Genomic DNA, 24,298 nt, shown 5'->3' with positions numbered 1-24,298 from the left:
AAGACCTCTCCTCTCCCTCCTGGGTCTTCCGCTTCCTCCCTCAGCCCTGCCTTGTGGGCGTGACCATTACTGAAGCCTCAATGGGGGTTGGAACTTCCAGGCCAATGCTGGGATGGCTACCCACTACAATGAGTGCATCTGGAAAGTAATCCAGACTCAGACAAATGACCTATAGAGTGTGTGTGTGTGTGTGTGTGTGTGTGTGTGTGTGTGTGTGTGTGTAGGTGAGCGGGTCTGTTGGCTGTGCCACTGGTAAGGAGACCATGAGAAAAAGGTGTTTAGGAAGGAGGGAAAAGCAATAGGATGTGACATGTCAATGGAAAGGCTGTGTGGGGACATGGAAGAGTACAGGGGTGGCCAGGGTCATGGGGGAGAAGATGGGAGATTGTTTATAAGTACCATAATGAAATCTAAAAATGTGTTAGGTTTTAGTTTCCCTGATAGGGAAGTTAGTAAGTATGATCACCTTTCTCCAAAAGGTGCTTGTAATATGATCCCAAAATGGTATTTATGTTTTTAGACCTAGTGATCTTAAATAGAGTATTGGTAGTTAGTTATAAATAGTATCATGTGGTATGGTTGGTGGTGGTAGTGTTGTGTATTAAGATGAAATAATTGTTGAACTGCATGTATTCTGCTCATACATTTAAAGGCAGAGAGGCAAAATTTAATGAGGGGGGAGGATACAGGCCCAAGTGCTGTTTTCTTTTTGATAATTATTTTATGTATGTTTTAGCTTTATTTAATATCTTTGTTCATGTTGAGGATTTTTACTTATCTAAAGTCATATTTAGCTTTTTATTGTTTCTTTGTTCTATATTGACTCTTTCAGTCAAAACTTCTCAGTTAAGTTAAATTTTATTGACTTATTGTGATGCTGGGGTTATATCCTTCTGAGGTCTTTGATGTGGTTGAAGACTAGATAGTTATAATTTCCTCAGTTATGATAAAAGATAAGTTAGATATAAAACTTTAGACTCACAAATATAAGATAGATAGGATATCTTCTTTAATATTGTAACTGTAATTCTTGCTTGATGATTGTTTTGTTATATGTAATTGTACTATGTAAAAGTTAAAACCTTCCTTAAAAAAAAAAAAAGAAAAGGGGAAGTGCTGTGGATATCGCTCTGTGTAAATAAAGTTCTGATTGGCCAGTGGCCAGGCAGGAAGTATAGGCGGGACAAGAGAGAAGAGAATTCTGGGAAGTAGAAGGCTGGGGAGAGACACCACCAGCTGCCGTCATGAAAAGCAACATGTAAAGACACTGGTAAGCCACACGCCATGTGGCAAAGTATAGACTAACAGAAATGGGTTAATTTAAGATAGAAGAAGTAGATAACAAGAAGCCTGCCACGGCCATACAGTTTGTAAACAATGTAAGTTTCTGTGTGCTTTCTTGGTTGGGTCTGAGTGGCTGTGGGACTGGCGGGTAAGAGAGATTTGTCCTGACTGGGCCAGGCAGGAAAACTCTAACTACACCTGTCAGTGTTCTCATATTAACTGGTGCTGTCACTCTGCTGGTCTTGTTCAGGCAACCACAGTGTGGGGAAGTCATGGCTGCACTTCTCTGTCGTATATAGAAAACACCAATAGCAGACACCTGGTCTTCTGGCTCTTCCCGTCTTCCTACCCCTCTTCCTTGATGTTTCCCTAGCTTTAGCAGCAGGTTGTGCTCTCAGATGACTCACAGTTATAGATAGAGCTTTATTCTCAGGCCCAGTTCTAAGCCTCTAACCTTAGGAAACCTCCTAACTCACTACATGAACCAGGTACTGTCATTGGCTGAAACTTTGTGTAACTTAGTGGCTTTTCAATTCCCATCCATCCTATGTTTAGAACTGCTTGTTTTATATCTCATGTTTGTTCTTGTGTGGCAGTTTGAACCTTGTGCATCTGAGTGTGATGTTTGGAAGGAGGCCACTTCTTAACTCTGTAGAAACAACTAGTGTTGGCTGACCAGTCTTGTAAAGAATGTGTTTGGGGTTGAAATTAGGACCAGAGGCCATCTATGTGAGTTCTGGGGTATGTTTTCAAGAGTTTGATTTTGTCTGTTGTGTGTTAAATCACTAGGAAGTCATTAAGTTTCTAGTCGTGGTTTCTTAGCATTTGAGTGGTCTCATTTATGCCTAGTTTTATCCACAGGTTGAAAAATTCTTCATTTGCCCCCATTGAGTTACTAAAAGCCTGGGTTGTGTGGAACTTTCGGATTTTAAAGCTGTGAATATGGAATCATGGATCTCTGTGTTCTCCTGTGACAGCCATGGTTATTTACTGATGCAGTTAGATACTTTTAAACTTGACAGTGATAAACCATTACAAGACTCATTTTCATCTAATTTTTAGAGTCATTTAAAATAGCTTGTAACTTGTCCATAATCTACATAGTCATGCAAGTTTGACAAATTAGTCATCTTGTTCTTGTATTTTAAATTCAAAATTTAAAATCTGAGTGGAAAATAACATTAGATGCTTGATTCAGAGATAGAACTATGAAATAACTTGTTCTTTTAGAAAACAGTCTCTTTCAGCATTGCTCATCAGAGGCTCAGAATTTTAACAGTGTAATAATATTTTTTCCCTCCAATGCAGGTGTTCTTTATACATTTTCCTACAGGGCTGCTCTGTGGAGAAATCCGAAAAGCATATGTCGAATTTGTCAATGTCAGCAAATGTCCTCTGACTGGATTGAAGGTTGTGTCTAAACGTCCAGAGTTCTTCACTTTTGGGGTCAATACTGCTGCTCTAACACCACTGAGCCCTTCCGCATCTGAAAACTGCAGTGCTTACAAGACGGTAGTTACAGGCCCTGCCTCAGCAGGCACGGCACTTGTGTCTTTTGCGTCTTCTGGAGACTTTGGGACCAGCACCGGACAGCAGCCGGAGGCCATTCCCGTCCCCCTTCCTGATTCCGTGCTGCTTCCCGGAGCTTCTGTCCAGCTGCCAATGTGGCTTCGTGGGCCAGACGAAGAGGGTGTCCATGAGATTAACTTTTTATTTTACTATGAAAGTGTTAAAAAGCAGCCTAAAAGACGGTGGGTAATTTAAAACTTTTAAAGTGTAAGATCTGTACTTAATGTGTTTGCGTATTTGAATAAATAGTTGGTACTTGTTAATATATTATACATCATCATTTACTAAGAAGTCACCACATTCCTGAGTGGGTGGTGGCGGCGCATGCCTTTAATCACAGCACTTGAGTTCCAGACCAGCCTGGTCTACAGAGCAAATTCCAGGACAGCCAGAGCTACTCAGAGAAACTCTGTCTTGAAAAACAAAAAACAAGCAAGCAAAGAAACAAAAAGATACTGTCTCTCAAATTATGTATAATGTTTATATCTGAATTTGTTATAATTATAACTTAATTCTAGGTAGCTAAGAATGGAAAGAAATAGCTACATGAAGTTTTGTTGTGTTTTTTTAAATAGAAAGTGAAAAACTCAAAATTTTTTTTACTTTAAAGTCTATAAACTTACTGATTCTTTAATAGATTTAAGTGCTGTGTTATGTGTATATCAAGTCCCCTTCCGTACAGCATCCTTTTGTAAGAATATGATTTTGGTATGTATGGGACATGTGTGTGCAGTGGTGTTCCAGTGGACAATCACTTAAGATCTCCAATCTCACTGTTTTGTACAACTTCAGGCCTCCATGTTTCACAGCAGAATTCAAATACTACTACCATCTTTATAAAATTAACATTTGTTTTATTCTGTAGGATATCTAAATGTAATATGAAACAGCATAAGGACAAAAATAGGAAAATACTTGAAGTAATGGTACAGTTTGGAGCCTTAATAATGTGAATTCTCCTTAAGATGATGGTTCATTTTGGGTTCTTAGTAATGTGGATACTTCTAAGAGGATAGACACAGCAGCACTCTGGCCAGGGAAGCTTTAGAGCTGAGGTAGGGAAATGGGCTTCAGAGGGCAGAGAGATTTCAGGACATGGATTCTGGAGTCAACCACTTCAGTGGGCACCTTTATTTATGAATAGTGGTTTACCAGTTAGAAGAAGAACTGAATGCTTTTGCCACAGTACAAACTATGGAAAAGAGGTCAAGCAGGGTTTGATGTGGTAGCACATGCCTGTAATCAGGGAGATGAAGGCAAGATCAGGAATATAAGGCCACCCTGAAGCAACACAGACTTTGGCTTAAATACTAGACATTGCATTTGAAATGTGCAGTTTTGAATACCAAGTTAGAAGTTGAGGTTTCAGGCCTGAGAATATGTGCCTCGGTGGTTAAGAGTTCTTGCTGTTCTTCCAGAGGACCCATGGTTGGTGCCCAGCATTCATATTGGGTGTAATCCAGTTCTTGGTAGTCTGGTGCCTTCTTCTGGCCTCCTTGGATACCCATACATATGTGCACACATAAATACACAAATTAAGACAAAAATTAACTTGTGGTTTTATTGGTAGTTTTAATTTTGAGACCTATTTATTTATTTTGAGGCAGGATCTCATTATGTAGCCTTGGCTAGCTTGGAACTCACTGTAGACTAAGTTGGCCTCAAATTCACAGAGAGCATTCTACCTCTGTCTCCTGAGTACTGGGATTAAAGGTGTGTGCTACCGTACATTTGGGAACATCTTTGGGACCACTTTAAAGAGAGAAGATGTATCTGTTTTTATGTGAGGGTGGTTTTTACTATGTCATGGTTTGATGAGCAGGTGAAAAGCCTAGAGCCAGGATTACTGTTAATTTTCTTCCAAATTGAGAAGAAACAGTTGAACTTAGTCTAACTATAATTTGTTTTCTGGTTATATGCTATCCTGGAAGTTCCTATGTTTCTGGTCTTTATTTAGATTTAGAGATTTGTAACATCGGGAGAGACTCTTAGATTCAGTTTGCATGTGTTTTTAATCTTCAGACACAGAATATTAAGACACACTGCAGTTATTTGTACTAGCCGGTCTTTGAACGTGCGAGCAACTGTCTGCAGAAGTAATTCACTTGAAGATGAAGAAGGCAGGGGAGGCAATATGCTAGTCTTTGTGGATGTGGAAAATACCAATACTGTAAGTTATTTTAAAGCTGAAATTTGTTTAAAGTGTATTTAGAAATGTTTGGTTTTGGCACATGTTTTTTTTTTTCCTCCTATAGTTTAGCGTAAATAGGGATTTTAGAACTATTCATATAGTCTAGTATAAAAACCTGTTAAAATTCTCCACTGGGTTTCATTTTGTGAAAGGATCTGCTGATAGTAGTATGGTACATCAGTGTCAGGTGTAGGTAGTATTTGGTGAGACAGTCTGAGAGGTAATAAAGTGTGTGTCATTCTGTGAGGATTTCACATTCCGCATTAACGTAATAACTCTGTTCTCACATGCCCTGACAGTACCATTCCCTTTATAAAAGACATTTCTGTCTGTACACTCCAAAGTCAAGAAGGTGATTGTGAAGCCTCATGTTGATCAGTTCAGATACTTATCAAATGTTATTAGTTCTGTAATGCTTGCTTTTAGTTCCTAAGTCTATGAAATGACTTTTTAAGAAACATTGAGGTTTATTGTACTGAAATGTTGGTGATTTTCACAGGACTATGTTCATTATTTGAGAAAGAAAATGTTAGTAATTTCTAATGTCAGATTAGCTCTCATTTAAGGGAACATAACAGTTATATACAGTTTAAGTTACACATTAGTTTGAGAGTTTTTCATTGTTCCCCCCTCTCTCCCTCCCATAGTGACACCTGTGTATTAGTCTAGGTAACTTTGAATTTGTCAGCCTCCTGAGATCCAGGATTATAGGCAAGTGGCAGGTGTCACTGTGTCCAGCTAATTGCTTGTTATTTTTTTTCCCCACCTTTTCGAAAATGAGATATTTCTGGAGAAAATGCATCAGAAGAAATAAGTGTCATACCCTTTCTTTCTTTCTTTCTTTTCTTTCTTTTTTTTTTTTTTGAGAGAGAGAGAGATCTAGTCTCAAACATTCTGTAGTTGAAAATTATTTTGAACTTTTTTTTTTAAGATTTATTTATTTATTGTGTATACAGTGTTCTGCCTGCATGTATGCCTACATGCCATAATAGGGCACCAGATCTCATTACAGATGGTTGTGAGCCACCATGTGGTTGCTGGGAATTGAACTCAGGACCTCCAGAAGAGCAGCCAGTGCTCTTAGCCTCTGAGCCATCTCTCCAGCCCTACTTTGAAATTCTAAGCCCATGCTTCTACCTCCTGAGCACTGAGATTATAGGCATATATCACCAAATCTGTCTTATAGAGGCTTCATGAATGCTAGGCCAACTGAACTGTTTCCCTAGCTCAGAAAGTGTCATAGTTTTAGTTAAAAGTCCACAAGCGATTTATTCTGTTTCACTTGAGTCAGGGTCTCATTTTGTAACCCGAGAAGTCTAGAACTTGAGATATAGCCCATAAACAGTGAGACTAGATCTCTCTCTCTCTCAAAAAAAAAAAAAAAGAAAGAAAAGAAAGAAAGAAAGAAAGGGTATGACACTTATTTCTTCTGATGCATTTTCTCCATAAACAGTGGTCCTTTTGTTCTAGCCTCCCAAGTGCTGAGATTGGATGTGAACTGCCATACCTGGCTTACAAATAATTTTGATTATTAAATACTACCAGAAATAGTAGATTCTAATAACTTTATGTATGGATATATATTATACTATGGATATATAATATACTAATCTATTTCTTGAGTAAAATGTTGCTTTCTCCAGAGTGTTAGAGGATTTGAATAACCTTCTGAGATACATATTGTTGAATTATTTCAAATACATATTACATCTAAAGTTTTTATTTTATTTCTGAAGATTTATTTTTATTTTATGCATGTGAATGTTCTGCCTGCTTATATATAACTATATGTGTGCCTGGTGCCCATGGAGGCTAGAAAAAAGGGCTGGATTCCCTGGAAACAGAATAGATTATTGTAAGCAGCCATTTGGGTGCTGAGAACTGAACCTAGGTCCTCTGGAAGCTCAGCAAGTGCTCCTAACCACTGATCCATCTCTCTAGCCCCTACAGATCTAGGTGTTTTGCCCCCCGCCCCCCCTATTTTATTTTATTTCCCCTATACTGGGAATTAAATGGGGCTTTGTACATGAGATAAGTGCTCTACCATTGAGCTCCTTCCCCACCCTTTATTGTTACTTTTGATTGATTTGAGCAGCATCTGATGTTGTCCTCACTGGAGTGTTTGACCTCACTCAGTTCCTTTAACCTCAGGTGACTTGTTGTCTTGACAGAGTGAAGCAGGGGTGAAGGAGTTCCACATGGTGCAGGTGTCAAGCAGCAGCAGGCACTGGCAGCTGCATAAATCCGTGAACACTTCTGAAAACAAAGGTCTGTGCCCTTACGTCACACTGGTTTCACGTGGGAAATTGTGTCCCTCACTTTGTTGTTGTTGTGAGCAAACACGTGAAGATGCAGCTGAAGGGAGGAAGGCTGTTTTGGTTCCAGTGTGAAGGGATACAGTCCACCCTTGGGACGGCACAGGGGCAGGGGCATGACACAGCTGGTCATACCACATCTGCATCAGGAAGCTGAGAGGGTGGATAGGAAGTGGGGCTAGGCGTAAGACCTTAGGGTCTGTCTGCCCCAGTTCCCGCTTCCACCAGCAAGGCACCATTAGCTGCAGACCACTTGTTCAAACACACTAGCACTAGGGGCCTTTCACATTTGAAGAGTAGGAGTTACCTGAACATGTGGAGAAATCTGTATAATCAGAGAGCATGGCATATTCATGTTTACTGGAGAAAAATTGGTTGTGGCTTTAGTGTAAATTATGCTGCTACTTATGTAGACTTTAGTAGCCAGCAAAATACATCAGCATTTAATTTTTTTTACTTTTATGTACTTTTGTATTTGTATCTGTGTGCATGTAAACATTCATTTTCCACAGCACACATGTGGAGGCCAAAGGACAACTTGGGGGAGTCAGTTCTGTCCTTCCACCATATGGATACCAATGTTAAACTCAGGTCATCAGACTTGGTAGCAGGCACCTTTACCTGCTGAGCCATCTCTTTGGTCCTATAAGACTTTTAAAGCCAGACACAGTGGTAGGAAGATACACTGTGGCAAAATGTAATGTGGAGAAGTACCAAAAGGAAATGACTGAAAAATACTGAAAGGGTATGATCAAGTGCTGAGACTGTGGGAGCTCCTAGAAAACACACACACACACACACACACACACACACACACACACACACACACACACAATTATAGAGTCACATATGCTTGTGTATCTTAAGAGTCTGAATCTTAACCTTTTCAAGTGGTTAATGAATATTCATTTCATTGAAAAGAAAGAAGATTCTTTTTCTTTTTTTGAGACAAGCCTGGCCTCAAACTCAGAGATCCACCTGCCTCTGCCTCTTGAATGCTCGGACTAAAGGCATGCATCTCCACATCCAACCAAATGAAACCTTTTTAAAATAATTTTGAATTGCTTTCTGTTTTGACAAAGGAAGTCTGACTAATGAATTGGGCTTTGCACATGTAACCTGAGAAACACTTTTATTCCTAGATGCGAAACTTGCCAGTAGGGAGAAAGGAAAGTTTTGCTTCAAGGCAGTAAGATGTAAACAAAAAGAAGGTAAATTTGTCTTACTTTGACACTTTCTTAAATGTCTATTTTATATCTTACAGCAATGACATGATTAGTTTGTTTTCCTGTGTGTGTTTTTTTTGTTTTTTTTAGCTGCTACACAGTCCTCCGAAAAATATACTTTTGCAGATATCATCTTTGGAAATGAACAGGTATGCAAAGATGCACATTAGTATTTGTTGTAAAAATCATAGTTTTGGCTTATCTGTCTGCTCTGAAAAAAAAAATGTAGCGTCACTAATAATAACTATCTTTGAATAGTGAGCATATGAACTTCATTTGAGTTTTACAACCCACCTTTAATCCAAGCATGCCATATGGACTGTTCCACTTCAGTTACGTAAAACTAACTTCCTCTGAAAATATCCAGTGAAGGAAGTTTAGAAAAGCCAGAATTACTTGAGGAAACTTTTCTGTTTAGGAAACGTGGCCAAAGTACAGCCACTTTTCTAACTAGAACCTCTGTTTCTAAGTCTGCTTAAATTTGTTTGCTCATTTGTCATCTTCAAATTTGGGCATATTACGTGGTTCCAAGACTTGGAAACGTTGGGTACATAGGCTGTCTTGGAATTGGACAGAATTTTGTAACATTTGATCATAATATGCATTCGTCACCTGGAGCAAGCTTTTTGAATGTTAAGAAGTACACAGTTGGGATCTTGTTAAGGTACAGTTTTGATTTGTCAGGACTGTGGTGGAAACTGAGGTTCTGTGTGGTTGTCAGTTTCTAGGTAATACTATAGACCTTAGTAGTGGTTCAGTCCCTAGTTTTGAATGTCCAGGTATAGAGAATTTTGTTAGAATAAAGGCTTTTCTTCCGCACTTCTGAAGCTCCATTGTGATCTGCAGTAGAGTTTGGGAATATTATTTTTAATTTTTTTTGAAGACAGGGTATCATGTCAGTCCAGCCTGGCCTCATAACTCCTTATATAGCCAAGGATGACCTTGAACTTCTCTTCTTCCTGTCTCTACCTCCTGAGTGCTGGCATTACAGGTTTATGTCAGCATGATAGGATCGCAGGACTATGGGACCATGTCCAGAGGGATCACAGGCTTATAGCACCATGTCACCATTTCTGACCTTCCATGTGGAGCTGGAGGTTGAACCTAGAGCTTTGTGAATGCTAAACCTTCAGTCTATCAACTGAGCTTTGTCTCTAGCCTGGAACATACTTCAACATTTAGTTTTAATTAATTAATTAATTTTACATGTGCTTATATGTGCCATGGTGGGTGTGTGGAGGTCCAGAGGACCACTTTCTGGGGGCAGTTCTCTTTTCCCTGCTTGAGAGAGGGTCTCCCCAGGTCTCTGCTGCTGTTCTGCAGGTTCTCAGGCTAGCTGGACTTCAAGTTTTGGGCTGCTTCTCCTGTATGCACCTTCACTTTACCATAAGGATGCTGGAATTAAGATGTGGGCTCTAAGTTTGTGTGACAAGTACTTGTACCTATTGAACCATTTCCCTGCCTTATACATTTTTAACAAGCTCTGCTGTAACCTGGAGAAGTCATCTGGGGAGCTATCCTCTCATCCTGTATAATTGTTCTGTTAATGAAATGACTTCTTGTTCTTTAACAATTCCAGACATCTCTAAAGTATTGCATTTCTCTGATCAGGAGTTTCACATTACTCACCTTTGTGACAATATTTGAGGAAGCAGCTGTTTAAGGAATATCTCAAAGCTACGGAGCTCCAATAATTGCTCCGTGTGATTTTAAATGTTAGAGTTAGCAGTACTTTAGGTATTCACTTGTATGTTTTCATCATTGCTTTTTGTTTGTTTGTTTATTGTGATGTTGATGATCCCAGGGCTTAAACTTAGGGGTCCTCTGTATGCTAGGCAAGCACTCTACCATTAAGCTGTAACCCAGTCTGTCCTCTTTTACTTTGTGCTTTGAGAAGGGCCTCCTGGGATTACAAGCCTATGCCACCAAACCTGGTGGATGAGTTTTTGATTTTATTTTAAAATAATTCAAATTTGGGGCTGGAGAGATGGCTCAGCAGTTAAGAGCACTGACTGCTCTTCCAGAGGTCCTGAGTTCAATTCTCAGAATTTAAAAAAAAAAAAAAAAAAAAAAATTAAATTTCTAGAGGCTTCACAGCAGAACCCTTAAATTATATTAAAAGTTCAATTTTTGTTGTATTTGTTGTTAAAAAATATAGCACATATGCACCAAAGAAGACAGAAACAAAGACCCTGTTTTGAAGTATCTGGTTGAATAACACCAAGTACTACAGATTAAGGAGAAAATTATGGGGATGATATTTTATCAGAAAAAGTTCATCAGAAGAGAAAAAAAATACATGGTGTGTAGTTGGAAGTTTTCCTATGTCCTGCCTGGTGGATGGTTAGGACAGATCTCTCCCACTCGCATCCCCCAAGTAAACACACAGAGGCTTATATTAATTATAACTGCTTGGCCATTTGCTTATTACTGACTAGCTCTTACACTTAAATTAACCCATAATTCTTATTTATGTTTAACCACATGGCTTGGTACCTTTTCTCAGTTTTGCCTTGTCGTCTTACTTCCTCTGTGTCTGGCTGGCGATTTCTGACTCAGCCTTCCTCTTCCCAGAATTCTTGTCTGCTTATCCCGCCTATACTTCTTACCTGCTACTGACCAATCAGCGTTTTATTTATCAACCAAATCAGAGCAACACACATTCACAGTGTACAGAATGACATCACCCAATAATGGGTTGTTTTGTTTGTTTGTTTTTTAAGTGGCTGGAGTGGGTACTGGGAACTGACCTCTTGTATTTGGGGTTGTGAGCCTATCCTTTAACAGCTGAGCCAATTCTCCAGCCCAGCATATATTAACATTTAATATTTACTTTGTATTGTGAAGCTTTACATATAAATGATTTTTGCATTATAATCCATAAAACTAAATGTAGAGGTTTTACTGTGAGAGAGTATACTGTGTAAGGGGAAATCCTATAAATTGAATCTTTTCTTACATTGTTTCCTTCAGGTAAATACAAAGGGCTACTTAATACCAGTGATTATCTATGTTATTTCATTAGATGCTGCCTGATAGTGTCCTCATAAGTTTCTTCTTAATTCAACCAGACACCTCAAAAAGTACTCATTCACAAAATTATTTAACAACAACCACAATGAAAATGAGTTTTAGTTCAAGGATCTGACTGATGTTTCTAGGGAGTTAAATGGATGAGAAACACTTTTGTTTTATAGAATTGTAGTTTTTCTTCATCCTCCTGGACACCTGGAAAATCATGGCAGTATAGATTACATTGGTATAACACCTTTTAAGGTTATAAATAATTTGCACTAAATCTTTTAAGTATTCAAATGGCCTTCACATATTTAGCTGCACAGACAAGAAATTAATGAGTGAACTTTGGGGTATATGTAAGTTACAGAATTATAAATTTTGGCAGAGTATATTTAAATGAGTAAGTTTTGACAGGGCATTTAATTAAAACACTTATGTAGATAGGTGATTTTTCTTTCCACAGATAATAAGTTCAGCAAGTCCATGTGCAGATTTCTTTTACCGAAGTTTATCCTCAGAGTTGAAGAAACCACAAGACCCGCTTTCTGCGCATCCAGAGAAACCTGTAGAGGATGCTGTGCGGCTGATTCAGAAGTGCAGTGAGGTGGACCTGAACATTGTCGTGTTATGGAAGGTAGTGCACTACATGCTGCCAGAAAACCTCACTTAGAGACCTTTACGTTCTGTTTGTGTAGGCAGGCAGGCCTCAGGCTCTGTACCTGCTTTAGTTTCGGGGATGCGGGATGCGGGTATATACCATCATACCCGGCCTGGGTGTTTGCCCACCCACCTTCCTTCCTTCCCTTGTTGTTGTTATCATTACTGTTTTGTTTTTTGGTTTTTTTTTTTCCTGTTTCATTTTGATTTTTGAGACAGAGTCTCATTATATAGCCCTGCTAGCTTAGAACTTGTTATATAGACCAGTCTGGACTTGAAGTTATAGAGCTCCATCTTTGCTGGGATTGAAGCTGTTGCCAGTATATTCAGCTTTATATATTTTATTTTCAAATTGGAGGATAACTGTATACTCACATTTTTTATGATTAAAATTTTCACTTTCAATATTGAAATTATTTTATAATTTTTAGCCATTCCATCATAATGACTTTTTGTCTAAAGAAAGGAATTCAATAAAAGCAGATGGCTTTCTTCTGTGAGACACTGTTGTTTCTCTGTGTCACGAGGAGTATTGTGGCCATGCAGGTCAGTGAGAGCAGGTTCCACGAAACTGTCATGAGCATCTGCAGACACTGTCGAGAAGGAGACTGCTCTGTGAGTGTGGGCACTCAGTTCCCAGCTCTGCAGCCTGGGCTTGGTGCTGTGGCATTCCTCTCTTTGTGTGCCTCTCCTCCCTTTCTTATTTTTACCTTTGTTTATTCATTGCTGCTGCAAGTAAGTTACATTTTGAAACTGTGCTGACTTTGCATGAACTTCAAATGAAACACTGCTTAAATAAATTTTATTTTTTTACTATATAAAAATGCATATGCTTATGTTAAAATGACTATTATGTATTGTTATGTATTAGCTTGAAATCATAGGCTCTTCTATTGATGCATTTAAGGTAAGATTTCGAGTAATATGTGCTATAATCTGTATTCAATTGTCAAATCCACAATGATCTTGGTTGGGAAGAAAATTTTACTTTTTAAAAAATGGCCTGCTAATGATATGTAAAAGAGAAACTTAAGGTGTAATCCTTTATGGAAAATAGAGGTAAATGTATTAAAGAATATGATACAAAGCTTAGTAGTAGTTAATACCTGGAGCTGCATTTATATTGAGTTGAGAAAATGTGTGTAAATTAAAGAGAATTTAAAAATACTTTTTCCCTTCTTTTTTGGTTTTTATTTTTCTGACAGGATCTCATATAATCAAGGTTGGCCTTGAACTTCTTATCCTTCCAGTACCTCCCAAGTGCTGTGATTACAGGTGTGTGTTATCACACCTAGCTAGCTACTGAACATGTGGGATATCATGCCCAGGAAGGGGAGGATTTGTGAATCAAAGCTATTCAGGACCAAACTCATATCTTGGGTGTCAAATTGTTTTGTTTTGAGGCAGGGTCTCCTATGTAGCTCAGGTTGACCTGGAAACATCTATGTAAAAGATGTCTGACATGGTCTCAAGACTTGATCGATGAGTTCCTATAAAGGTTCAATGAGCAGCTGTGCAGCTCCTTACTTCTGGGTTCTGAGCTGAGCAGGCTGTGGGCTGTCCTGTGCTTTAGGACAGCAGTACTTAAAAGTGTGACCCCCGAATGACAATCCGTCACCAGTCAGTGAGTACAGAAATTGAAAGGACTCAAGCATTGAAACTCTTGCAGCATTCTGAGGGAGTCTCTTGAATCAAATGAAAGTTTAGCTTATTAAAAACAAGTAATTCGACAGACATGGTGGCACACATCTTTAATCACAGCACTTGGGAGGCAGAAATAGGTGGATCTCTGTGATTCGAGGCCATCCTGGTCTACAGAGTGAGTTCTAGGACAGCCAGGGCTACACAGAGAAACCCTGTCTTGAAAAACCAAAAAAAAACCCAACCAACCAAACAAACAAATGAAAACACAACTAAAGGTCAGGGCTGGGAGATGGGTCAGCAGTTAAGAGTATTGGGCTGCTCTTCCAGAGGACCTTCATGGTGGCTCACAACCCCAGTCCCAGGGCATCCACCATTCTTTTCTGGCATGTACACAGTGCGTAGACCTACATGCTAACAAAATATTGATGCACATAAAACAAATAATATTAAAACAAAAACTTCAAATAAGTCTTGTATATTTGTATAATGTGACAGTACAGTAAATTAGAGCCATTGACACATATTTCTCTAGAACAGAGTCAAATTCAAAAGAGAGAAAAAACTATAAATTGGGACAAATATTTTAAAATAGATGAGTTCAGTTTGCTATTTACCAGTAGAAAAAAAAGCCTTTTTAAAAACATGTAGCCAGATGTGGTACCATGTGCCTGTAATTCTAGTATTCAGAAGGCTTAAGTTTGATTCCGGTCAGAGCTACATACCAGATTCCACTCCAGCCTGTGATATACAGTGAGACCCTATCTTGGAAAAAATAACCAAAACCAAAAGAAATTGTGTGGATTAAAGTGGATATGCTGGTACACACATATAATGTAACACTCATGGTGCTCAGACAGAATCACAGGTTTGAGACCGTCCTGGACTTAACAGTCTGACGAGGCCTGGCATTTTCACTCACAGGATTCACAGTTTAGTCGTCTGTGTTTCGGCAGTTGAGTGAAGAAGCTTGAATGTTACTTCTTGGTTTTTAACCGAGATCCCCTTAAGAAAGCAGTCTTTCTTGGACCTGTGGAGAGGACTCAGTGGGTAAAGTGCCTGCGGTGCAAGCATGAGGACCTGAGTTCAAATCCCCAGCACTCAGGTAAAAGCCTGTGTCTGTAACCACAGTGCTGAATGGAGAAAGGATCCCTGGAATTCCCTGGAAGCAAGCCTGTCAGGGAGCTCCGGGTTCAGTAAGAGAAGTGGCTGAGGAATCCAGCATATGTTGAGTTCTGACTTTGACAGGCACCCACCTACATGTGTACACACACACACACACACACACACACACACACACACACACTCTTTGAAGTTTAGAGAAAGTCTCTTGAAAGTCTAGAGAAAACAAGGAAAAAATTCAAGATTTATCTCTTTGAAATACTTGGGTCAGTCAAGTTTTATAAAAAACCCACACCAACAGATTCAGAGGGAGGGATAGGTGTTTTTTGGTTGAATGGATAAAGGTAATAAAGGTTCAAATGCTGACACAGGATTGTGGCTAATTGACAGATCATTACTACTTTACTATCACTGTTACTACCTTGATCTCGACCCGGGAGGTGACCCCTGTCGGTTGCGTTGCAGGCTTACGTTGTCGAAGATAACAAGCAGCTCATCGTAGAAGGCCAGCACCATGTCGCTGTCCGCGCTCTCGGAAAAGAAGCCTTTTCACAGTCCCAGAAACAGGTATGGCAGCTGCTGGGAGGCTGCTGTGACCCTTGTGTCTGCGTGTCGTCGTGCTTCCCTGTGCTTGTGACCTTTCTGTGCCATGCCTCTCACCCCTCGGCTCTGTCCTCTCTAGTTTAAGATAGGGTCTAGCTGCTCTGGCTGGTCTCTGACGTGCAGCCTCTGCATGGGCCGGCCTCTGGTTATGGAGTTAGAGGCGTGTGTTACATGCCTGGTTTGTCTGAATACCCTTCTCTGGCTACTGTTTATGTCTTTTCTCCTGACAGGTGATTTGTAGAAATTTTCTGGTGTTATTTACTTTATGATGAGGATTGAACCCTGAGTCTCACACATGATAAACCTACACTCTACCACTGAGCTATACCTTTAGCCCTTATTCAGTATAATTTAGAAGTCAGGTTGTTTAGATGACTTGAATATGTTAACTAGATGAATTCTTTTTATTTTATAAGTGAACATTCTGCATATGTCTGTGCACCACGTGCATGCTTGGTGTCTATAGACAATGTATGAACACCATGTGCATGCAGTGCCCAAGAACTATGTATGTGACCACGTACATGCTTGGTGCCCATTACTGTCTATGCCTGCAGTGCCCACAGACTTGGGAAGAAGGCATTGGATCCTGGAAGTGGGTTTATGAATGGTTGTGAACTGGGTCCTCTAGAAAAGTATCCAGTGCTCTTAACCACTGAGCCATCTCTCCAGCCCCAATAATGCATTTTTTAAACTTTAAAAATTAAAGATAGTCATAAGTACAGAGTTCTTACAAATCTAATCTAAGACTGAGGTTAAGAAAAAGATCTCGGCAACTGTCCAGAAGCTCCTCCTGCCTTTCCTCAGCTCTTCGTTTTCTGGAGTAAACTGGACTATTTGTATGTCTTAGAAGTCAAAAGCAGAGCCGCTGTTTGGAATCTGCAGATGTCCTATGTGGTTTATTGTCATCTAGGTCCTTTAGGCTAGGGTCATGTTTGTGAAATCTGTTCATGTTATAGCTCTTCAATTTTCAATGGACATTTCAGTGTAGAAACTAAAAGAAGAGTGGGTTCCAGGAACAATGACTGATTCTAAGGTCTGCAAGGTGAGCTGCAAGACCTCATGGTACCAGAGTGTGAAGTGCCCTCAGCTTAGGAAGGCATGCTGGGTTGAAGTGCTTGTATGTCCCCGAGTGTTGCTGGTTGTTCCCTTGGTCCTCATAAATACTCTGCACATGCAGTAGAATCAGCTGGGTTGTTTAAATGACACTCTTTGAAATAAGTAGAGCTGTCTTTATGACCAGTGTTAGGTAATTTTTATGCTGTTGTTCCCTTTCCTCCTTTAAGAAACTTAAAACAAGGGGCTAGAGAGATAGCTCAGAGGTTAAGAGCACTCACTGACTGCTCTTTCACAGGACCTGAGTTCAATTCCCAGCACCCACATGGTGGCTCACAACCATCTGTAATGAGATCTGGTGCCCTCTTCTGTGTACATAATAAATAAATAAATCTTAAAAAAAAAAAAAAAAAAAAGAAACTTAAAACAATTTAGGGGCCTTATTCAGTAGCTCAGACTGGCCTCAAGTTTGGGGTGTAGCTGAGGTTGGCCTTGAGTTCCTGATTCTCTTAACTTCTACTACCCAAGTGCTGGGGGCTTGAACCGGTTCATGCCAGGCCAGCACTAGACCAGCTGAGCTAGTTCCCCAGTACATGTTTGCTTTGGAGTAATATATTTGAAACACTAAATCTATGAAATAAATGAATATATTTTCAAAATGGAATTTTTTTTGTTAGTTCTTGATCCTCAGTTGTTAAAACAGCTGTGGATAATTGAATATCCACAGCCTTAGTACTGAGCAGTTTTATTGAATGAGAATCACATCAACTGTTGAAGTGATTAGTTATGGAACCCAAATTTACATATAAGGAAATTATTAAAGTAATTAAGATCACAGAGCTAATGTGTGGAATTGTTAGGTAAACAGGAAATTAATGTTTATCCCTGATTATATTGTAAGTGGCAGTAGCTGCTAGTTTAAATAATAGCAAAAAAAGAAAAAAATACTCTTTATGATTTAGGTTGTTTTCACTGTTTTTTAAAAAGTTTGTATACTGTAAGTTTTATAAAACATCATTTCATTACTAGTCTGTATTGTCTATTCTCAGGAGCCTCCAGAAATGGAACTATTGAAGTTCTTCAGGCCAGAAAACACTACAGTTTCCACAAGACCATCAGTAGAGCAGCTTTCTAATCTCATTAAAACAAGTCTTCACTACCCAGAATCATTTCATCATCCATTTCATCAAAAAAGGTATGAGGGTTATGTTTGTTAAATTTTTCTATGTACTTGTACAGACACACTGTACCAAAAATTAACATTATTTTGGTAACAGCATTAACCCACATGCCAAAAGAAATTTAAAATATTATTGAGTCTTAAATGATTTAGCCTTTACTATAATTATTATTTGTGAGTGTATGTGTATGGGGGGGGGGCACGCATACACACACACCTTCAGTGTTACTGAGGATGGATGTTGCCCCAGACACTTCCGAGGCATCTGTTTGAAGTGTAAGGTTTTTAATAAAGTCAAAAACCAGGGGAAAAATTGTATCGTTTGTTTTAGACGCAGATCAAACCTATAGCATGACTAACAGTGGGACTCAGGTTTCAATTGTGTCATTCCCGTAAGGCTTTTTACATCTATTTATATTGCGTGCACACACACACACACACACACACACACACACACACACACACACACACGTATGTATGTGTGCATTCTGTGGCATTCATGTAGAGGTCAAAGGACATTTTTTGGGAGTTCTCTCCTTCTACCATGTGGAGCCCAGGTATCAAACTCAGGCTGTCAGACTTGGCAGCAAGCCATCTTGCAAATTAACTTTTCCTGGAGAATTTTTAAGTACTGAATATCATAGGGAGTGAGTTATTTATATTTTTGATAAACAACTTGGATGTATAAACAATGTTTTTAAAGTAGGAAGTTGTAAATCTAATGACTTGCAGGTTGCCCACTTGCAGGTATAAGGAGTAGTTTTCTTAGAACCAGTGTGTATATGACAATTGATGTCCAAGTTTTGGAGAAGTCCCCTTTGGTAAAGCTGACAGAGGGAGGGAGGGAGGGTGTGGTGGGACAGAAAAGAAATGGTGAACAGTGGGCCAAGGAAAAAAGAGCACCTGAAGGCTGGGAAGGAGCAGCTCCAGCAGGAAGATCAAGAGGGAAGTGATGTCTCAACAGTGTGTAGTGGAGGGAGGGAGGGTCCACAGTTTAAAGTGCTCCCGAAAGGGCTAACAGTCAGGGGGCCATGATGTCATCCGGGTCTGAGGATGAGATGGGCAGTGGGGTGGGTGAGGGCAGTCTGCAGATATCTGCATCTCTTCTTTTAGTAGCATTTCAGTAAGGTGTGAGTCACCTAGCATTGGAGGATTAGATGGGCCCAGAAGAGTGTGAGTTCCTGGGGTTTCACTTTGGCTTGTGACTATACATTTGTAATTTAAATAAAGGAGATGGTGCATACGGGGAAACCTGCTCTCTGGCGCATAATGCCGGCACAACCTAAGCCACATTTATATTCAGGGACAACACTTTTGTTTAACAGTATTCCTTCTAGAAAATATGCATTCTGATATTTAGTATAGAGAGATTGTATTAATGTATTTTATTTACAAAATTAGTACCTAGAATGATTTTGTGACTCAGGTTTTTCTTACTTGAATTTGATTTTGAACTTGTGTTCTGTTAAGTGTTTTTGTGTTATTTTAAGAAGCTAGTTTTTAAGAAGAAGGTGTCTCACTAGCGATTTTGTCTGTCTCTGTTCCACAGCCTTTGCCTAGTACCAGTGACCCTTTTACTTTCTAACTGTTCTAAGGCTGACGTAGATGTCATAGTTGATCTCCGGCATAAAACGACAAGGTAAGAATTTATTTTGTGAGAGCTTACTTTGTAGCCCAAAGTTTAGTATTATTTAAAGCAGTTCAGTGTTTGGAAATTATGCAAATCATTGCCTAACATGGATAAAATTAAGTCAAGCACTGTTAGATTTATTTATATGGTATCAGAGAAGTATTACCAAGCTATTAAATATCAAAGGTTTTTTTCACCCTGATTTGAAAATAATACTTAATAAAAGAGTTTAGATTATACTGCAGTACCTAGTACTTCTAGAGCTACAGGTTTGTCTTAGGCATTTTTGTATTAGGAAATAAATCTTGGGCTGGAAAAAGGTTCAGTGGTCAAGAGCACTTGGTGCTCTTGTAGAGGATCTGTGTTTGGTTCCCAGCACCTGTTTGGTGGTTTACAATCATCTGTAACTCCAGTTCCAAGGGATCTGATACCTTCTTCTGGCTCTGCAAGTACCAGGTACACATGTGGTTCAGTTACACACATGCAGACGGTGTACCCATACACATAAAGATGAGTAAATAAATCTTCAAAAACACAAAAGTCATATGAAGCATATGATGAATGTTTTCATGTTATATCCCAGAAATGTACATTAAAATCCAAGCATGTTTATGTATCACAAACTCGTTGAGTTGTGCTGTGTTGTTGGGCACTGGATTGTTCCTACTTTCTAGTTTTACAAAGTTTAAAATCATGGGCGTTCTTTTACATACAATTGTTTTTATATGTGAATAACAAAGAGGTTAAGAGCTCAGTTTGAAATCAGGTTCCATTGTTGACTAGATGCCATTCTGGGCATTAAGTGAAATAATCTACTTTTATCATTGTTCCTAGAAAATAGTAATAAGTATTATTAATAATAGTTCATTTTATAAATCCTCAAAACAAAAGGATTTGATGAAGGAGAGATGTTAGTAAGACTTTAGAGAAAAAAAAAGTGAAAGAAAAAGTTTACAACTTAGCGTTTCCTTCTTCCTTTAGTCCAGAGGCATTGGAGACTCATGGATCATTCACGTGGCTTGGACAGACACAGTATAAACTGCAGCTGAAAAGTGAAGAGACGCAGAGTTTGCAACTGAAAGCTTGCTTTGTTCATACAGGTGTTTATAACCTTGGAACTCCAAGGGTATTTGCCAAGTTATTGGACCAGGTTACAGTATTTGAAACAAGTCAGCAGAACTCCATGCCTGCTCTGATTATCATCAATAATGCCTGACTGCTGAGAGTCACAGATGGAGCCCGACTCTGGCATTAGTTTTACAGCGGCATTTGAAATACCCTCTTGTTACGGAAGTTCTCTCGTCCATCACTGGAAAATACTGGGACTTGGCACTTAGTTAACGCACAGTACACTGGGCTGAGAATAGAATTCCATTTTGTTTTCTTTTAAAACTGGTAATAATTTACATGTGCATAATACAGAATTTCAACATATCCATACACTAATGAAGCCGTGTCTTAAAGGAAAAGCGTCGAAGTCTGCTGTTGCGCCGTGCGGAGTGGGATATGACTCTTGAGATGATTTTGAGGAGGGAAAGTCCTTGCCGGCAAGACCGCCACTAAGCCATTAGTCTGCAGACCCAGCTTTACTGTGAAGGTCTAGAGTGTCAAATACAGGTTTTCTTGCCTTGCCTCGCCTCATGCAGTTCTGTAAGATTGGTTTTGAACTTTGGCTACGGGCATTCGTGTAGTCTGGTATCCCGATAGCTTATACATAACTGTAAAAAGAAAAGCTTTTCTGATGCTTTGAACATAGTTTTGGAAGGAATTTGACTTTATTCCCTCGCTCATCTCTTATTGTCACACTATTTCACAATAAGATTTTTGTCATTAAATCATATTCTTTATTATATAACTTTAACAATTAAGTTGATCTGTTTAAAATATAAATCTACTCAAGTTAAAAATAAGCTTTTCAAAAGTGTATTATATTTATAACAAATTTACTGTAAATAGAATAAAGACATACTATTCACTGTATAAATTTATTAGATGCCTTTTTTAAAACCTAGCTTTGTGAGGACGTAATATATTCTTTATTTAAAATAAATGTCAACCGTGTACAGTAGGCAGTAGCCTATTTTCCTGTGAAAGCTTCATCACCATTGTCCAAACATGAAGCATGACCTTTGCTCGTGAAGAGCAGATGAAGTTTTTCTTTGCATATTCCCTGTCTGATCCTGTATCCAGTTCTGCATGGTCTGGCCTCATCCCAGGGGGAAAATCATCTGCTTCCTGCACCTGTTGTCTACAGCTGTACAGGCGCGCTGGTTATGGACTTCCTGCTGGGAAGAAGTACAGCTTCTGAACTGAACAGGAAACAGCTCTCTAAAACAGTACCCAATTGGTCTCTTACTGGTAACCAAAATCCAGAGCAAAATGCAGAGCTGGGAGGCTGGCATCACGGGAACTTCTCTGCCTAGGGTCTGTTCCCTTCCGAAGAAACAGCCTAGAGACAGGCAGATTTAAGGTGCTTAGAAGACAAGATGTGTAAGTCAGGAGAAATTACATAATTGAAGCAAGCAGAGAAAAAGGTTGAACTAGGGGAAAGGGAAGAGAACTGTTGAGTCTGGAAAGAGAAGAGGAACATAGACAGTGTTAAGAGAACCTCACGGATTTCCAGATGATTATCAAATCACAATACTTCTGTCTGAACGCGTCTGGAAAAACTGCTCAAGGTGGAAGCAAAGGCAGACCGTCTAGGCCAGAGGCAGATGCCTTTCCTCCCTCCCCAACAGCCTGCAGTACTAGGGCTGCCGCTCAGGACCTCCTGTGCTCAGACAAGTCAGCCCAGCTCTGCAAGAGCAGCAGCAGTTAAACCCATAGTGACTTCATAACAATAAAAGAAACCAGTGGACTATCTGTAAGGGTTGAGTAGTGTGTTGAATTTTATGTTTTGAGGCAGGTCTCACATATATTGGCCCTGAACTTACTATATAGCCAAGAATGACCTTTAAATTTTTATTTGTTTGTTTGGTTGGTTTCTCTGTATAGCCCTCACTATCCTGGAACTCCCTCTGTAGACCAGGCTGGCCTCAAACTCACAGAGATCCGCCTGCTTCTGACTCCTCAGTGCTGGGATTAAAAGCGTGTGCCAGCACTGCCCGGCAACCTTTAAATTTTGATCCTCTGTCTCTACCTTCCAGGTGCTGGTATTACAGACATGTATCATTGCACCCAGTTTCTGCAGTGCTGTGGCTGGTACCAGGACCCTGCACAGCAATTCCTGCATAAATAAGAGGCTAAAAGCAAAACTGGTTTTCTGGCAGGAGTTTAAAATCCTCAGTACTATCCCAGTCTTGCACAGAGAAAGAATTACACTAAATATAGCATGTGTTGAGAAAGCATGTGAAGCCAAAACTAAGCTACACCCCCAACCCTAAGCTACAATTTTAATCTCAGCAAAAATACACCCTTGCAGAAAGGGGATGAAGCATATTTTCAGACTAACCCAGAGCATTCAATTCAGGTGGCTGTAAGCTAATGGCAGCTGCCCAGATTTTCCCATTCATTCTCCATATATATATATATATATATGATCCCACAGTAAAGCAGTGGAGCCAGACCTAATTCCAGTGTAGCCAGGAGAGGATACCACCAACTTGGAATTTTCCATTAATGGGAATTCAGTGCAAAGCTCTGACAAGCTTCTCTTTGGAGCCTTTGTCGAGTCTGTAAGTGGAGACAAGCAGGACTGTAGACAGACTAGAAAAGAGAGGTGGAGGCAGAGTGGAGTCACTCTAGGGAAATGACCCTGCTGTGTTTTGGATGAGACTACATGGGACAAAAGGTGGCAGTGCAGGGTCAGAGGATTCCTTCCTTTGCCAGGTTTCACCATAGCAAGGGGTTCTTGAAACCAACCGTCTCCACAGGGGGGCACTAGAGTGCAGCTTTGTGACAGTGCTGTCCTTAGCTTGCCCTGAAAGCTGAAATGAGTGTTCTGAGGTGACACTTAACGGAGTTGAGGGTGTGTGTGTGTGTGTGTGTGTGTGTGTGTGTGTGTGTGTGTGTGTGTGTGTGTGTGTGTTAGGTGCTCCAGGGGACAGAAGAACGTATTGGGTCCTCTGAAGCTAGAACCTAGGGTCTTGCACCAGTTTATTCATTCATTCTTTTTTTAAGACAGGGTCTTCTGTAGCTAACCCTGTCCCCCAACTTGCTGAGGATGACCTTAAACTTCTGATGCTTCTACCTTCTGGGTTCGGGATTAGAGGTGTGGGCCTTCATGCCTGGTTTTATTTGGTGCTGGGTATGGAACCCAGGGCATCATTCATGCTAGGCAAGCACTCTTCCAGGTGTCCCAGCCCACGCCACCCATTTTTAATACAGCACTCAAACTGAGCATTGCAGTAGCTGACAAAGTTACCCTTTGACCTGCTAGAGGTCATCTTTTAAAACTTTTAAATTACATTTTAATTAATTGTGTGTGTATATGCATGCACCCCCATGCACCATGGTGTGCACGTGCCTTCTCTCCAGCTCCTCATCTTTTTCTTTTTAATATATAGTCTTTAGCCAACCTCCCCTCTCCATCTTCCAAGGACACTCACCTCACTCTATGGCCATATTCTGGCTGTCCTTATGATAATTTCTGGCTTCCAGGGCTGCCTCTGACCACTGGGCAGGCAGCAGGCTTATCTTCCGCAGCTTTCCCCAGGATACTTTGCACCAGCCATAAGCCAACCCTGTCCACTTCAAGGTCCCAAAGACAGCCAATATTATAAGTTTGGCAGGGAACCAGAATTAAATGAAGGCTTGGTAAGAAAAACTAGGTGTAAGTCTGTTTCAAAGGAAATGAAATGTCTCAAA

The 24,298-nt window shown here is 39.8% G+C and overlaps 1 protein-coding gene across 5 annotated transcripts in view; it reads left to right on the top strand.

The window, feature by feature from the left end:
• Trappc8 (trafficking protein particle complex 8) overlaps positions 1–22,331 on the top strand; it is an 80,791-nt gene extending 58,460 nt beyond the window's left edge. For 3 of the 5 annotated variants that reach the window (XM_036204567.1, XM_036204566.1, XM_036204564.1), the window contains 10 exons: positions 2,593–3,035; positions 4,876–5,023; positions 7,216–7,312; positions 8,502–8,570; positions 8,676–8,734; positions 12,067–12,237; positions 15,489–15,590; positions 17,732–17,877; positions 19,412–19,501; positions 20,474–22,330. In XM_036204567.1, the coding sequence (XP_036060460.1) occupies positions 2,593–3,035; positions 4,876–5,023; positions 7,216–7,312; positions 8,502–8,570; positions 8,676–8,734; positions 12,067–12,237; positions 15,489–15,590; positions 17,732–17,877; positions 19,412–19,501; positions 20,474–20,708 (1,560 nt within the window). In that variant the 3' untranslated portion in view covers positions 20,709–22,330. Of the gene's footprint in view, positions 1–2,592; positions 3,036–4,875; positions 5,024–7,215; positions 7,313–8,501; positions 8,571–8,675; positions 8,735–12,066; positions 12,238–15,488; positions 15,591–17,731; positions 17,878–19,411; positions 19,502–20,473 lie in introns of all 5 variants that reach the window. The other 2 variants (XM_036204565.1, XM_036204563.1) reach the window with 1 other exon arrangement.
• Positions 22,332–24,298: the final 1,967 nt, after the last annotated feature.

This window comes from Onychomys torridus, chromosome 13 (assembly GCF_903995425.1).
Source record: "Onychomys torridus chromosome 13, mOncTor1.1, whole genome shotgun sequence".
In the NCBI taxonomy this organism is placed as follows: domain Eukaryota; kingdom Metazoa; phylum Chordata; class Mammalia; order Rodentia; family Cricetidae; genus Onychomys; species Onychomys torridus.
The sequence above is the reverse complement of the archived record's forward strand: the minus strand, read 5'-3'. Positions and strand labels throughout refer to the sequence as shown.